The sequence below is a fragment of the Sceloporus occidentalis genome, unplaced genomic scaffold (genome assembly GCF_023333645.1).
Source record: "Sceloporus occidentalis isolate IW3139 unplaced genomic scaffold, rSceOcc1.0.p SCAF_33, whole genome shotgun sequence".
Taxonomy (NCBI): domain Eukaryota; kingdom Metazoa; phylum Chordata; class Lepidosauria; order Squamata; family Phrynosomatidae; genus Sceloporus; species Sceloporus occidentalis.
The window spans coordinates 2,633,313-2,648,162 of NW_028317013.1; the positions used below are offsets into that span (position 1 = coordinate 2,633,313).

Consider the following 14,850-nt stretch of genomic DNA (forward strand, 5'->3'; position numbering starts at 1 on the left):
GCTACTGGACCGATTTGTTTGGAGTCAGTTCCATGATGCTGCCTTTTGACTTTTCTGTAACCTATTATTTCCAGCAAGCATCCTACTGAGCTGTTCTAACATGTAATTTCATGAGGCAATATGTCACCTTAAAATGACTTAAGGTTCTTTTAAATTACTAAATTGAAAGACTGAAATCAAAGTAATACACGAGTTGTAAGAAACAGAAAAGTAGTCAGCAATACGTGAGCCATAAATAAGGGAGCTGTTTTTCTTGAGATAGCGAAGTCTACTACTTTTCAAGACAAAGGCCCGTTGCCACTAAGAAAGATTTCAGATCAAACTTTCAAAGCGTAACGGATGCATAGCATTGCAATAAAAATCAAGGTGAGTGGCAGGCCTCCTTAAAAGATTTTAGAAACATACTGCAAATAACACAGGTCTTTAGTATCTATTACCATCACACCTTAGAAAATCCAAGCCAGCTATTTCACCTGTTACCTTTTATTTTAGGCAAATTCAGAAGAAACCAGGAAAATCTAATTCTTTCTGGTTACACTGCAGAATACCGGATACTACCGTTGTATATTCAAGGGCATATTAGAAAAGCAACATCTTTTACCCTCAAGCGTAAACTACGCAATCCTAAGAATGCATACTTGAAAGGAGGCAGTCTGACATCTGAGGCTTCTTGTAGGGCATTCAGAGATATAGATGGACCACAGAAGACAACATTTGGGGTTTTTCTAAGATGCAGAGTTGAAGCAACTGTACAGCATGTTTATCTTCATCACAAAGAGCTTTAAATTAACACTGAACTGTAGAAAAATGTTGGTAACTTGCCAGGTTTTGCCATTTCTCAAAACAGTGTAAGTGGTGGTGACAAACAGGTTACGGTATCTAATCAATGAGAACAAATGCTTCACCAAATTCAGCGGAGCTCCTTAGGGTTAATCTGATTTGAATAACAGAGGATTATATTATATATTTATTTATTAAAAAAAACTATAAACTCGTGATTTTGATTTTTCCAACCACTGAAACTGTTTTGGAGATACAGGTAGAGTATCCCTTATCCAGACCAGAAGTGCTCTAGGGAAGCCTGAACAAGGAACAGGAAGCACTCGAGGTCCGTGGGGAGAAGCATAAACAAGAGCGGACACAGGTGAGAAGACAGATCCGTTATCGGCGATTATCTCTTATCCGACATACTTCGGGTTTCCTCATCTCTGTAAGCAGAAGAGTTCCTCATGACGGGGAGAGGATCGTCATGTCGGAGGAGAGCGGGGAAAAAAGCAAAAATTTTATTTAAAATAAAATAGATAAGGGTTTGAGGAAAGTGGACATATATTTAAGGGAGGGGGGTTCCCTTGGGACATCATTAACTTTTTTAGTTTAAATAAAAATCATGGCTCCTAACTTTTTTAGCTGGCTCGTAGATTCAAAACAAATTTGTCAAGCCCTGTCTTAAGGTATTTTTTACTATAATCTTGATAGGTTGCTATGTCAATAGCAACCGTATTAGTTGTAAAACTACTAGTAGTTTTTTCGGTTGAAAGGTGTAACCTAGAGAACAATATTTCATCCTATACCTATATGAATAAAAGAAAATGTGCCTCTGCCTATAGGTAACTAAGGAACACCAATAACACAAGAACTGGTAACTAGCTGTTATCGCCTCAGGCTAGGATTTCTAGGACAACTATTCACCAGTAGGTCAAAAGCTTGTATATAGCAACGTTGTTGTGTTGTTGTGATCCTAGGCAATTCTGCTGTCTATAACGTAAATCACATTTTGGAAAATCATATTCATAACAGAAACTCAACCTGTGCTTGATTTTTAAAGTAATGGATAATTTAATCAAAGCAAATGTTTGTGGCAGAACGAAGTCATTTAGTTTCATGTGGTGATTTTACATTGTCTTCTCCTCAACCTTTTCAAATTTGCCAAAACAATGTAGCTGTGACCAAAGATGGTCAAGTAACAATAAGTGGGTGCAATGACAAGACATTTTAGTTCAATATGAGTGCAGTGGAAATGTATGTGGGTGCAAAGTGGACCCACACAAATTTCCACTGCACCCATATTGAAATAAAAGGACTTGCCTTTGCACCCACTTCACACGCTGATTTTGTGACCATTACCGCCGGCTCCCGCAATGTGTGTGTTCCTCTCCCGCCACATTTGTGTCCAATCCCGCCCACCCCCTTAACTGAACTGCAGATTTCCCGCTCACTCCTGCAAGGCTGCCTTTGCGTTTCTCCCTCACAGCGTCTCTTTGATGGGTTCCTGGGCGGAACAAGAGGAGTCACATGAATCGATATAATTTCACCTGACTCTGAGGGGTTCCTGGGTAGAACTAAAGAGACACTGCGAGGAAGAAACCTGAAGGCAGCCTTGCTGGCGTGCATGGGATTACCGGGACCCGCAGGTACATTGTCTGTTCGCCCACAACACGCGAAAAACCGCCCGCAAGTTTTTGGGTGGGTCCCGCAGCCCAGTGCAGTCCTCTACTTCCCACCTCCATAAAAATTGCACACGTTTCACCTAAAGCACTTGTTTTTATTAATTTATCATAGATACGTGCAGGAATATTTTTTTCTGTTGAACACAATTATACAAACAAATATTCCCTGGCTGCTGCTGCTTTATGGTAATTTGTTCTGTACATGTGAATAGTAGAGTAGCTCAGTTTTACAGCAGCTCTGATCTTATTAGAGTTTAAAGGCGTAAAGAAAAGATTTAAACCACTAGTTATTTAAAATGGCGAAATTCTTCTAAAACAGCAGCCGTGGCGACGAACAAATGAAGATTTTCATATTGGGCACATTCGCTTTTTCTGTCGTCCAATGTTGCTTTCTTTCATTTTTTATTCGGATGAAATTGTAAAATGCAAATGCGCCAGTCTACTTTTTTGCTGCTTACTGGATTTACTTCACGCAGCAGCACTTCAGCGCTTAGGAAGGCGTCCAAACTCACTGGCGGAACCACACTAATGGATAGACACATCCAGCAGTATACTACGGGACTAAATTTCAAACACCACCATTTTATTTTAACTGATCGTTCGGAGTAAGGAAGACCATACAACAACAGCACTAGTGCAATGGGTAGACAGACGGCTCAGGAATCACACCTTGCTTAGTTACAATATTGAGTGCTGGGTAACCTTGTAACACGTTGAACTTCCTTTTTAGGAACGTTATTGGATTTTGCATTGACTTCCAGGGGTTAAATTGTGTTGCCCCTCTTGTTTCAATTTGTATTAAGGATGTTTGACTGACTGGTCCAATACATTTCTGTAGGTCAAATTGTTATGTTCTGTTTACCCATTGTAATGTCTTATGGAATATGGTGGCGCTATATAAAAACAATAATAATGAGGTAAGATTCCAGTGGCAGAGCCTGACCGGCGATGGGGAAGGATGCGTAGTTGAAGTACTTCCGGTGTTAGGCAGTGAAAAGCGGCAATAACAACGGGTATGGGGGGAGGGGGCTGATCATGACCTCTCATTTTGAATTTTACACCTTGCGGTGGAAGCACAGATGTATCAGAAGACGCTGGATTGAGAATCGAGGTGGGAGTCATGAAGGGGCTCCTGAGAGACCTCAACAACGCAAAAATCAAGCAGGAGCTGTGCATTCATGGGGAGGACAGGTGCCGTTGAATCAAAGATGGAGGAAATGATAGATGAACAATGTGCTGGGAGACATTGCACTCTCAAAGATGACAAGGACTACAGATTAAATTTAAGGATAAGGAGGACAGAAGCCACAGGAACTATATTTCTATATATTATATATTTTATTTTAAAAGGTGTTGCACACATTGCTTACATAAGCCAAGGTTTCTGAAGAAGGATGAGCCATGACAATATTACACGTGTCCACTTTGTTTATATTAAAGGAACAAATAGTTGCTACACAGACAAATATCTACTCAACCAGAGAAATATGTCTCGTTGCCATTGCACCTGTAGTTTCCACGATCACTTAGGCACTGTGAGTGGCATACGGGTGGGAAATTCCCAGCAAAGTTGGTCGCCACAAGGAATGGCTCTACAAAATCGTTGTGAACAGTTGACAAAGAATTTGCATGTATTGCAGCACTGGGATGTACCAGGCCCTTGGACACCTGTTTTCCCACAGCCTACATTAAAGACGCATGAAGCAAAAGTGTGGACTACAGTTCTGTGAAAGAGGACCAGCAAAAATCACTCTCTTCCTCCATGCCTCCTCTTGCTGACTGTGAGGGAGAGGTTTACATGATGCTCCTGTGCGTAAACAATGACTACAATGACAACACACACTTTCAATGTCTATGACATAGGCCTTTTTTGCTTTGTGATTATTTTGTTGTTTTGGTATAAACATGAAAGTCCCTATATAGTCCATAAATATTGGCACCCTTGGTAATATGAGCAAAGGCGGCTTTGGAAAATGTCTATTGGTTAATCTTTTCATCTTCTCTTCAAAAAAAACAAACCACTGCTCTCATGGTTTTTTAACAATTGCAAAAACATGGGTTTGTGAAAAATAAATAAGCGTGAAAGATGTGCGGCACAATTATTGGCAACCCCATGAATTTATGACGAAAAATAATTTGAAGCCCCATTGACCTGGGTAACTAGGGACAGGAAATTGCTGAACTATGATTTTCTGTTTCACAGGGGTATAAATATTAGGTAACACATTGGCCAAATTCCCTTAGTCATTCATCACAATGGTAAGACCAAAGAATATAGATGTGATATGCAGCAAATGGTTGTTGAACTTCACAAAATGGGAAGCGTCTCTAAGAAAATAGTTAATGCACTGAAAATGCCAATTTCCACCATCAGGGAAATATTATGAATCAACCTGAAAGAGTATGTCTATATTATCGTAACACATTGTGAAGAGGTTGATTCGAGAGGCCAATAAATCTCCAAGGATCACAGCTGTAGAATTGCATTAGTTAGTTGCGTCTTGGGATCAGAAAATTTCCAAAACTACAGACACTGCTTCATCACCACAAGTGGTTTGAAATGGTTTCAAGAAGAAAGCCTGCACCTGAAAAACATCTCCCGAATCCGCCCTTTCCTCACACAAGAAACCACTAAATTACTAATCCACTCCCTTGTGATATCCCGCCTAGATTATTGCAACTCCCTACTAACCGGTCTCCCCGCTTCAATCCATCCTCAACACTGCAGCTAGATTACATTTTTCTCTGCCGCCGCTCCACTATGCCACTTTATTGGCTCCCCGTACCCTTCAGAATCAAATTTAAACTTCAGACCCTGGCCCATAGAGCCCTCAACAACTTTCAAAACCTCTCTGAAAACCCACTTGTTCAGGGAAGCGTACAACATTCCTTCCCAGTTCTCCCAACCATCATCATAATCAAACCATCTGATTCAACACATCATCGGAACCAGATCAACTCATCCCCATCCAAGCAGTCCTCTCCTATTGTCTCACTTCCCCCTCAACCACCTACTACATTGTAAGCTCGCAAGAGCAGATCCCCCTTCTCCTTTGCACCAGTTATTGTATGCGTTTATAAATTGTTCTACTAACTAACAGCGTTGCAGAATATGCCGGCGCTTTATAAATAAATGAAATGTAAAGTCTCGACTCTCATTCAGAAACAGACTCAACCGTCTTCTGTTTGCCAGACACTACTGGAACTTCAAGTAGGACTGGGTCCTATAGTCATATAAACCAAAATAGAGCTTTTTGTCAATTAACACCTGAAGTGGGTTTGGCACACACAGAGAGGTAGCCATATGGAAAGGTACCTCATGTCCATGGTTAAATATGGCGGTGGCTCTTTAATGTTTTGGGGCTGTTTTTCTGCCAGACGACCTGGACATTTTGTTTGGCATCAGGGACTTATCAAATATCAACATATTTCAAATGAACACATGACTGCCTTCACCAGAAAGCTTAAAATGGGCCATGGTTGGATCTTCCAGCAGGACAATGATCCAAAACATACATCAAAAAATGGTTTACTGACCAGAAAATCAAGGTCCTGACATGGCCATCCCAGTCCCCTGACCCCTATAAAAAATGTGGTGTGAGCTGAAGAGGAGAGCCACCATTGTTGACCTCAAAATTTAAAGGACCTGGGTAGAATCTGAATGGTCTTATGTTCTCAAACATCATTAGGGCTGCAACAACTAATCGATAAAATCGATAATAATAGATAATGAAAATCGTTGCCAACGAATTTCATTAACGATTAGTTGAATCGATTTTTATCGATTATAAAATGAGGGTTTTTTCAGAGCAAACGCTCTGAAAAATACCCCTCATTATATAATCCGTTCCCGTGACTCACAGCAGCAGCTCCTACTTACCAGTCCCTCCCTGTAATCACCGTGACAACTGGCCCCGCCCCCTTCCTTCTCCCAGAAGGCCAGAACCACATGGCTGTGACACTCATCTAACTAAGTATAAAATTAATATTTGGGCTGCTGAAAGTTAGGGGAGGTGGGGGTTAATTTAGGGGCAGTTATGGTTAATGGGATGTTTAGGGGCAGCTATGGTTAATGGGGTGTTTAGGGTTAATTTAGGGGCAGCTATGGTTAATGGGGTGTTTAGGGTTAATTTAGGGGCAGCTGTGGTTAATGGGGTGTTTAGGGTTAATTTAGGGGATGTTGTGTTTAAGGGGTCTTTAGGGTTAATTTAGGGGATGCTGTGGTTAATGGGGTGTTTAGGGTTAATTTAGGGTAGTTGTGTTTGATGGGGTATTTAGAGTTAATTTAGGGGTAGTTATGGTTAATGGGGTGTTTAGGGTTAATTTAATGATGAGGACTGAGGGTTAATTTAATTTAATAAAGTTAACTTAAGGCGCAGTTAGAGATAAAGGGGGGCAAACTAAGGGGAATCTAAATCCTGGGGGCAGTGAAGATTAACCCAGTACTTATTTATAAAAGTATGGTGTCAGTGTGCTGTGAACAGGTCTGTGACTCTATGAGGGGACTATGAGGTATCTGGGGGGGGGTATACGGCATACCTGGGGAGGATGGAGTGACATATCTGGGGGTATAAGGCATATACGGTATATAAGGCATATGTTGGAGGGCAGCGTGGCATGTCTGGGGAGGATGGAGTGGTGTATCAGGGGGTATAAGGCATATCAGGCACAGTGGCATATGTGGGGGTAGAGCGGCGTGGCATATGTGGGGGTAGAGCAGCGTGGCATATGTGGGGGTAGAGCAGCGTGGCATATGTGGGGGTAGAGCAGCGTGGCATATGTGGGGGTAGAGCAGCGTGGCATATGTGGGGGTAGAGCAGCGTGGCATATGTGGGGGTAGAGCAGCGTGGCATATGTGGGGGTAGAGCAGCGTGGCATATGTGGGGGTAGAGCAGCGTGGCATATGTGGGAGGCAGCGTGGGAAGCCTGGGCTCAAATGTGCATAAATTGCATTTTATCAAAGTTTTTTTTTATTCTGCTGTTTGTATTTAACATAATTTGTTTTTTCATTTATTTAAAATAATTTAATAATGTACATTCATTTTTTTATCCGATTAATCGTTTAATCGAAAAAATAAATCGGCCAACTAATCGATTATGAAAATAATCGTTAGTTGCAGCCCTAAACATCATCATGCATTATAGTAGATGACAGAGAGCTCCTTTGTTGGCAAAGGGAGGCAGCACAAAATATTGACTAAAAGGGTGCCAATATTTTTATTTTTTCGATAAACCTGTGTTTGCAATTGTTTCATATATGTGTTTTGTTTTTTTAAGAAAAAAATCAAAAGGTTAAACAATAAAGACAATTTTCATAGCCTTGGACCGTTGGATGACATAAAACGTAACAAAAGTATGAGAGTATATTGACTTTCCTGGATGACATCCAAGAAAACGTGGGGCAAGTTCTAAGTGCTTAAGGAGAATATCAAGAGTATGTGGTAATGGAGTCAAAACAGACAATGGATACTAAGAGGAGGTTGATTTGTTGGGACTCCCTCCTTGTTTCCAAAGATTTGCACAAATGCAAAATTAAGTTCATACAAATCCAAATGCACACGCCTAAAGGGTGCTACATTTAGATTTTGATGCTTTATAATGTGCAAGCACCATTACACAGGTATAAAAAAGGTACTGCACTGCCAAAAGTAATCTTTCGGAAAAGCGACGACAGGCAAGTTTAAGGTAACAGCAGCTCACCATCACCAAATTAAAAATATCCAAGAAGACATCAAAATCAAGGCAGCTTGTAGAGTAGTTTGGTAAAAACAAACTTCACTTTTAGATACTGTAGAACTTTTCCCTGATTTTCTATTTGGTATATAAAAGCTAGCTAAATGTAATCATTTGGCAAATTTGATCAATTTGAATATATACGGCCGTGCTGATCCAATAAGTCAAATTGGTTGCTTATTGGAATTAAGTATACCAATTCCATTTGTGCTATGCAGGGGAGTAGTGAAGTAGTCCTTCACCATCATCTTTCCCACAGAGGAAAAATACATAGGACATGCAGACACTACCCGTCACTACAAAGTCTGTAGGCAGTGACATTTTCATAGCTGGTGTCCCCAATATCAGTATTTTTAGTTAGTTCAGCAATCCAATGAACGCACTCACATTTGGGGTTGTGCTCTCACACCCAATATAAATGTTAATTTCAGATGTTAAGATTTATACACAGCGCGTTTCTTAAAATGGCAGTAAAAGAGCAGTCATGAGAAAAAGAAATCACTCACTTAAACCATTAGTACTTTCTGTGGTTAAATCGGCCAATTGTTGCTACAGATAACATCACATGCGAAAAGTTGCCCACTAAGGTAAAAAATGAAACAGATTTCGTCTTGGAGGATAACGCCACCCATGGAACGGGATAAGACGGACAAATACTAGGACAGGAACCAATGGAATGTTTCTTTGGATTTCTCAAAGTATAACCTATATATAAACTATATATATTTTTGGGTTCTCAAACATGTCTAGTGAGAGACAATAAAAAGGATGTAACAGTGCTTTTACATGAATGAATTGCTATGCAAGGATTGAAAAAGAAAAAATAAGACGAAATGGCTGAAGGAATGCAAATAAACCCTCACTGTAGCAATCCGTATATAATGATATAGCATCAAGTATCTAGACTATAGGCTCAATTGTTTCAAATTATGTGACTTGATAAAAGGACAATCGGGGGGGGGGGAGTAATGGTGTTGAAATACATTTTTAACTAAAAATGCCACCTACTTTAATCAGCAGCCAAAGCAAAAAAAAAAAACAAAAAAAAAAAACAATGATCCACGTTTCGGTTACTGACAGAAACAACGTTGCATTACAATGAAAAAAAAATATTAAAATAAATCAGCCCAACTAAAGAATCAGTACAGCATAGAAGAAGTTTAATTAAGGTACGTATTAGACAAAAAAACAAAACCTAATTGTTCTGTTACATACTACTTGTTATGTCCTGTCCACCTACTGTACAACGCAATAGAATTTGTTTTATATAGTGCCATCAATATATATATATATATATATATACACACACACACATATACACTGTATCGAGGTACAAGCCACCATATCATTTTGGAACACCACCGATATATAGAATGATGCTCCAAAAATACTCACATCCCGGATTTCATTTACTATACAAAATTTATCCTCCAACAAGTGCTCAAAGGGCCCTTATACGCAACGACCCGGATTTATTTTAATGGCGAATAGTATGTCACATACCATAGTCAAAAAACTATAGGTTATCTTGTAAAAGGGCGAGCTGCTAAAGTACCAATTAATGCAAGAACATTAAACACACATTCCACAGGTATGACCAATCCTAAGTACGATAACCAAGTTATTTCAAGTCGTCGTACAGGGCTATGGATTATGACAGCACTCTATAAATCAATACATAAGTCACATGGGAGATGGAAACGGTACAAAGCAGATCTCAAATCTATCAGTCCCTACATAAAACACCATTCATAATACGGTATGAAAGGCATAAGCCTATGCAGCGGACCATGTACCATTCATCTCTGTACAGAGCATCCCAGCTCCAACACACGCAAGCCTCGTAAATACCTTCGCAACTTGTGCGTCAAAACAGAAGACCAGTTTGCTAACCTTCGCCAGAAACTTCGCATCGCTGATTGTGTAAACAAACCCCATCATCCCCAAACAAGAGAACATGGGCACTGACCATACACAAAACAATCACATATATATCACATATATAATAAAACTTTGTTAAGCAATACTCTTAGCTGTCCACCAGCAGCAGGTCTCATAAGCCAAGGTAGAGCAGCCCGCATCCTGCTACCGTTCCCGTGCTCACATCACGCCTCATGCCCCATGTGGTCCGGACGGGCAGCCCGCTATTACCTTGCTGAATGTCTCCGTTGCTGGCCCCGGGGAGCGGGACACTGAGCTGTCTCTCCGGCTCAGGCAGACAGCGGCGGCAGAAGGAGTGCAGACAGGGCAACAGCTTGGGCTCCGAGTCCCGGCTCTGCAGGCTCTGTTTGCAAACCGCACATGTATCAAGTAGATTCACCACAGCAGACGAGGAGGACGAAGTGGGTCCGGGAGCTGACGAGGAGGCCGCTGAAGACGAAGGAGCTGGACTCTCTTCTGCCGGTGCCGCTACAGGTACGGCGGCCGCAGGGGCCTTCTCACCCGTCTCCGCCTCCTCCATCGCTTGGGCCTCGGTTTCTGCAGGACTCCCATTTTCCCCGGCGCCATTATTGTTGTTGTTACTAGTCACCGATGCCTCCGTCTCCCCGCCACCGCCTCCTTTGTTATCCGCCATGTTTTCCTCTTTGAACCCCTGAACTGACCGCTTCGCGACGCCACCAGCGCACGTACAGTACGCCGCCGCAATCTATACCGCCCCTCTCTCTACCCCTTCCTCGACCGTAACGGCCACGGCGGGGTGACGTCGAGCAGTACGTAACAGACAGTGTAGAGAGTGCATGCGCACTGGAAAGCTCTCAGTACTCATGCGCGACGCTCGACGCGTGCTGACGAACTTGACCTGTACCTGTGCGCATGCGCTGTTGTATGTAATTATGACACGTACGGAACCTGTCATTTTTTAATGCGGGATGAACAAGACCAGCTTTTCATTGATTGAAAAATGTTTGCTTACAAAGTTATTACTCCTTTATGTAAATATTCTAAAGGCTAGGGTTATATTACATTTATTTATATAGCGATGGGAGGCTTCTTAGCACTTACAGTAGGGTCACAGGGTCACTATTATCTAACTCTGGTGTATAATAACCTGCTAAATGTAGTCACTGCCTGACAAACCCGATCAATTATAAGACGGCCCCCCAAAATCTGAATATTAATTTAGGGGAAAAAAGAAAAAGCCTGAATATAAGACGACCCTATAGGGAAAAAGTTTTACTAGTAAATATTAATTCATGTAAACTATTTTTTCATATTTAATAAAAGCTATGATTGAGAATTTTTTTTTGTTTTTATTTCCTTTTATTTGCCAACCTGCCCCCCAGTTATGCACATCTGCCCCCAGATGTCTTATACCCCCCCCATGAATTCTACTCTGGGAGCCTGGGAAGGTATGCGCAATGCGAGTAGACAACCTCCGCTGCTACCGGCACTTCGGGGGGGGGCTTCTGGATCTTAGTCTCAAAGTCAGACCGCTATTTGAGGTCTGATTATAAGACGACCTTGATTATAAGACAAGGTTTATTTTTCAGAGCATTTGCTCTGAAAAAACTTTGTCTTATAATCGAGTAAATACGGTATATAGAGCTGTACAAACCCAATATTAAGTTTACCATTTCCATTTGTGCTACACAACTTATATTTTATTTTCGTTATATTGCAAGGAAAATTAGTTCAGATGCTCGGGATGGATTGGGGTGGTCAAAGGCAGGAATGGATTTGTATTTTGATTGCCCCATATAGGACGAAAAGACAAATTTGAGAAATGTTTCTCAGATGAAGGGGCAGGGTTTGGTGAGTAACTTCATATGAAGGTTGAAGGGGAGTTGTTGGTAACACCTAGGCAACAAATATGATCTGATCAGTAGAATGTGGAATTCTCAACTCTGATTGAGATGTTAGAATTGTTGACTAAGGAGATGGTTTAATAGCCAGAAGACTTATATATATAAGGACTTGCCAGAGCAGCCAAATTTCCCCCACAGGATTAAGCCTGCAGCCAGATTGTACCCACAGTGGTCCCTCTCTGAGTCTCAGGTCTTCTCTTAGGGCTCCGCTCAGCCTGGCTCAAGCGCACCCTTTATTCATTCTATATCCTTTAGGCCCAAAACAGTGATGGATAGACTGTCAAAATGCACATATATACTGTTACAAATGCCTGTCCATAAACACATGCACATTCACACTTGCCCTTACACATAAACATCTTGCCTTACACTTGCCCTTGCATGCACACGCTTGCTTTAACATACAAACATTTTCACAACACAAATACATTCTTTCCTCTTTCCCATCATTTCTCCCCTATCTCATAATCTCTCATTATTTCTTCCATTTCTCTTTATCTTTGCTCTCCTCCTCTTTCTTTTAATCAAATCTTTCTATCAAATTTCTGTTTATCTCTTCCCTTTCTGTTTTTCTCTCTTTATTCTCTAAATCTTCCAACTATTCTCTTCATCTCCAATCGTTTTTCTCTCCCATTCCTCTTTATCTCTCTCTTTTCTCCCCTTTTGGTATATCTTCCCTCCGGTTTCTCATTATCTCTCCTCCTCTTTATCACTCTCCCTTGTTTTCTCTCCCCTTATTCTCCCTACCTCTGCCTTTTCTCTATTATCTCCTTTTGTTTGATCCCCTCTTTCTCATTATATCTCCTCTTTTGCTTTCATCTCATCTCTTCCATTTATCTTTATCTCTCATCCTATTTCACTTTATACCTTTTACCCCTATCTCCCCAACATCTCATTATCTCTCCCCCTTCTCATTATCCCTCCTCCTCATTATCTCTATCTATCTCTTTCCTTTTCCCTCATCTCTCATTATCTCTCTCCTCTTTAGCTCTCTCTTTTGTCTCCATCTCTCCTCTATTTCATTATATTTCTTGTTTCTCCTTATCCCTCCTCTTATTCATTATTATATTTGTTACCGCCATCTTTCCGTTGCCTCTCCTCCAGTAACTCACATATGCACTGGCACACATTTTTACACACACATGCTTACATCTCCACATACTTACACATTTACTAACACACACAAATACTAAAACATACACATCCATATACAACCGCACAAAGCTGCGAGTTGTATTTGTGTGGACCTCTGTGATACTCATCACACCACACATTACTGCGAGTTGTATTGGTGCGGAGCTCTATCATACTCATCACACCACACAATACTGCGAGTTGTATTGGTGTGGAGCTCTGTGATTCTCATCACACCACACATTACTGCAAGCTGTATTGGTGTGGATCTCTGTGATACTCATGCCCACTGCATGTTTCTGTGAGTTGTATTACAGTGGAGGTTTGTGATACTCATCTCACCACACATTACTGTTTGATATTAGATTCTACAGATTGTAAGGTTGAATATTGTTTATTTGATTGTTATGTTGTGAATTGTTCTACTTTATTTATGAATATTTATTTTTGTGTTATCACTAGCCAATTTAGCTATTTGTTTTACACGTGAAAAATAATTGATTTGCACTTTGCTGCTGAAAGTTATTGATATATTAGCATGCTTGTAACATGAGACAGAGACTAAAAGAGGCAATAGGTGGCAAGTAGGTCCTGTTATAGAACCTTGTTTGCTAACCATTTGTTTGTGTTTACATTCACTTAATGTTTACATGTTTATGTTTTTGCGTTCTATGTGTATCTGTTTATGTTGTTGGTGTTTAGGGAGCATGATTGCCCAGGGTCCAATCAATATTATAGTTGGCCCTGAATTAAGGCTAGACATCTTCTTTTGAGACAGAGACAGTAAAACAAAGGTTCGGTAAGGTCAATGTTTTTGGTTTGCAGATAAAAACAAAGAAAGAAACAACGAGATTAGCTCTCTGGCTATTTGTAAACTAGATAAGATTATTTGAGAGATCTCACAGATATTCAGAGTAGGCAAAATGTGTGCATGCATTAAACTTCAAAGTGACAGCAAGAAACCAATAAGGTCTGTCGCCTTGTAATGTTGTACGTTTAGCATCTTGCACATTTTATTTACATAGTACCTGGCTAGAAAATAGGGCTTTATCTTTTTGTCATGCTGTTGTAACCTCATGATGGCTGTTTATAAGAAGTTTGCACAAAGAACAACAGGGGAATGTTTAAAGTTGCTACTCAATGTCACAGAGACTAGGGGTCCTTAATGGGGATACCTGACTGTTGTTGCTCATGTCCTTTTTACATCCTTTGGCAACAATCCGATAAAGCACCCAGGCAGAACCACCAACTTTCAAGGGGTGTAAGCAGACATATTCTGGTAAGTAGTGGAGAAGATAATATAATTACTTTTCAGGGACTTGACACAACTGTCACTGTAGACTACTCATATTTGAATGTAGCTAAACAAGTACTAATTTATTGGGAAAAAATTGGATCTTTATACAGTGCAGAACAATGGCCTAGTGATAAAACAACAAAGAGAAGCATTTCCAACAATAAGGAGTGGCAGATAAGTGAACACCCCCAGGGTAGGCATAAGGTGGCTCATGGAAGAATCACCTCCTCTTTGCTGAGAAAGGGGAGCAATCAGAGAAGTGATTGCCTTCTCTGTGTTATTCAATGGGGAATGGGATTGTAGCCGCCCAATGCCAATCCTGGGATGCCACTTCTCCTGTTGGTAACCAGCACTCCTACTCTATTTTCACCTCCCATTACCATGCCACTTATTTGTGACATTTAAGTACATCAATACATCTAACCTAAAACCT

At 40.7% G+C, this 14,850-nt stretch overlaps 1 protein-coding gene across 1 annotated transcript in view; it reads right to left on the reverse strand.

Moving 5' to 3' along the window:
- Positions 1 to 10,755, reverse strand: part of LOC149298332 (E3 ubiquitin-protein ligase TRIM33-like) — a 67,643-nt gene extending 56,888 nt beyond the window's left edge. The window contains exon 1 of the mRNA XM_089487533.1: positions 10,332 to 10,755. Within this exon, the coding sequence (XP_089343659.1) occupies positions 10,332 to 10,755 (424 nt within the window). The remainder of the gene's footprint in view (positions 1 to 10,331) is intronic.
- Positions 10,756 to 14,850: the final 4,095 nt, after the last annotated feature.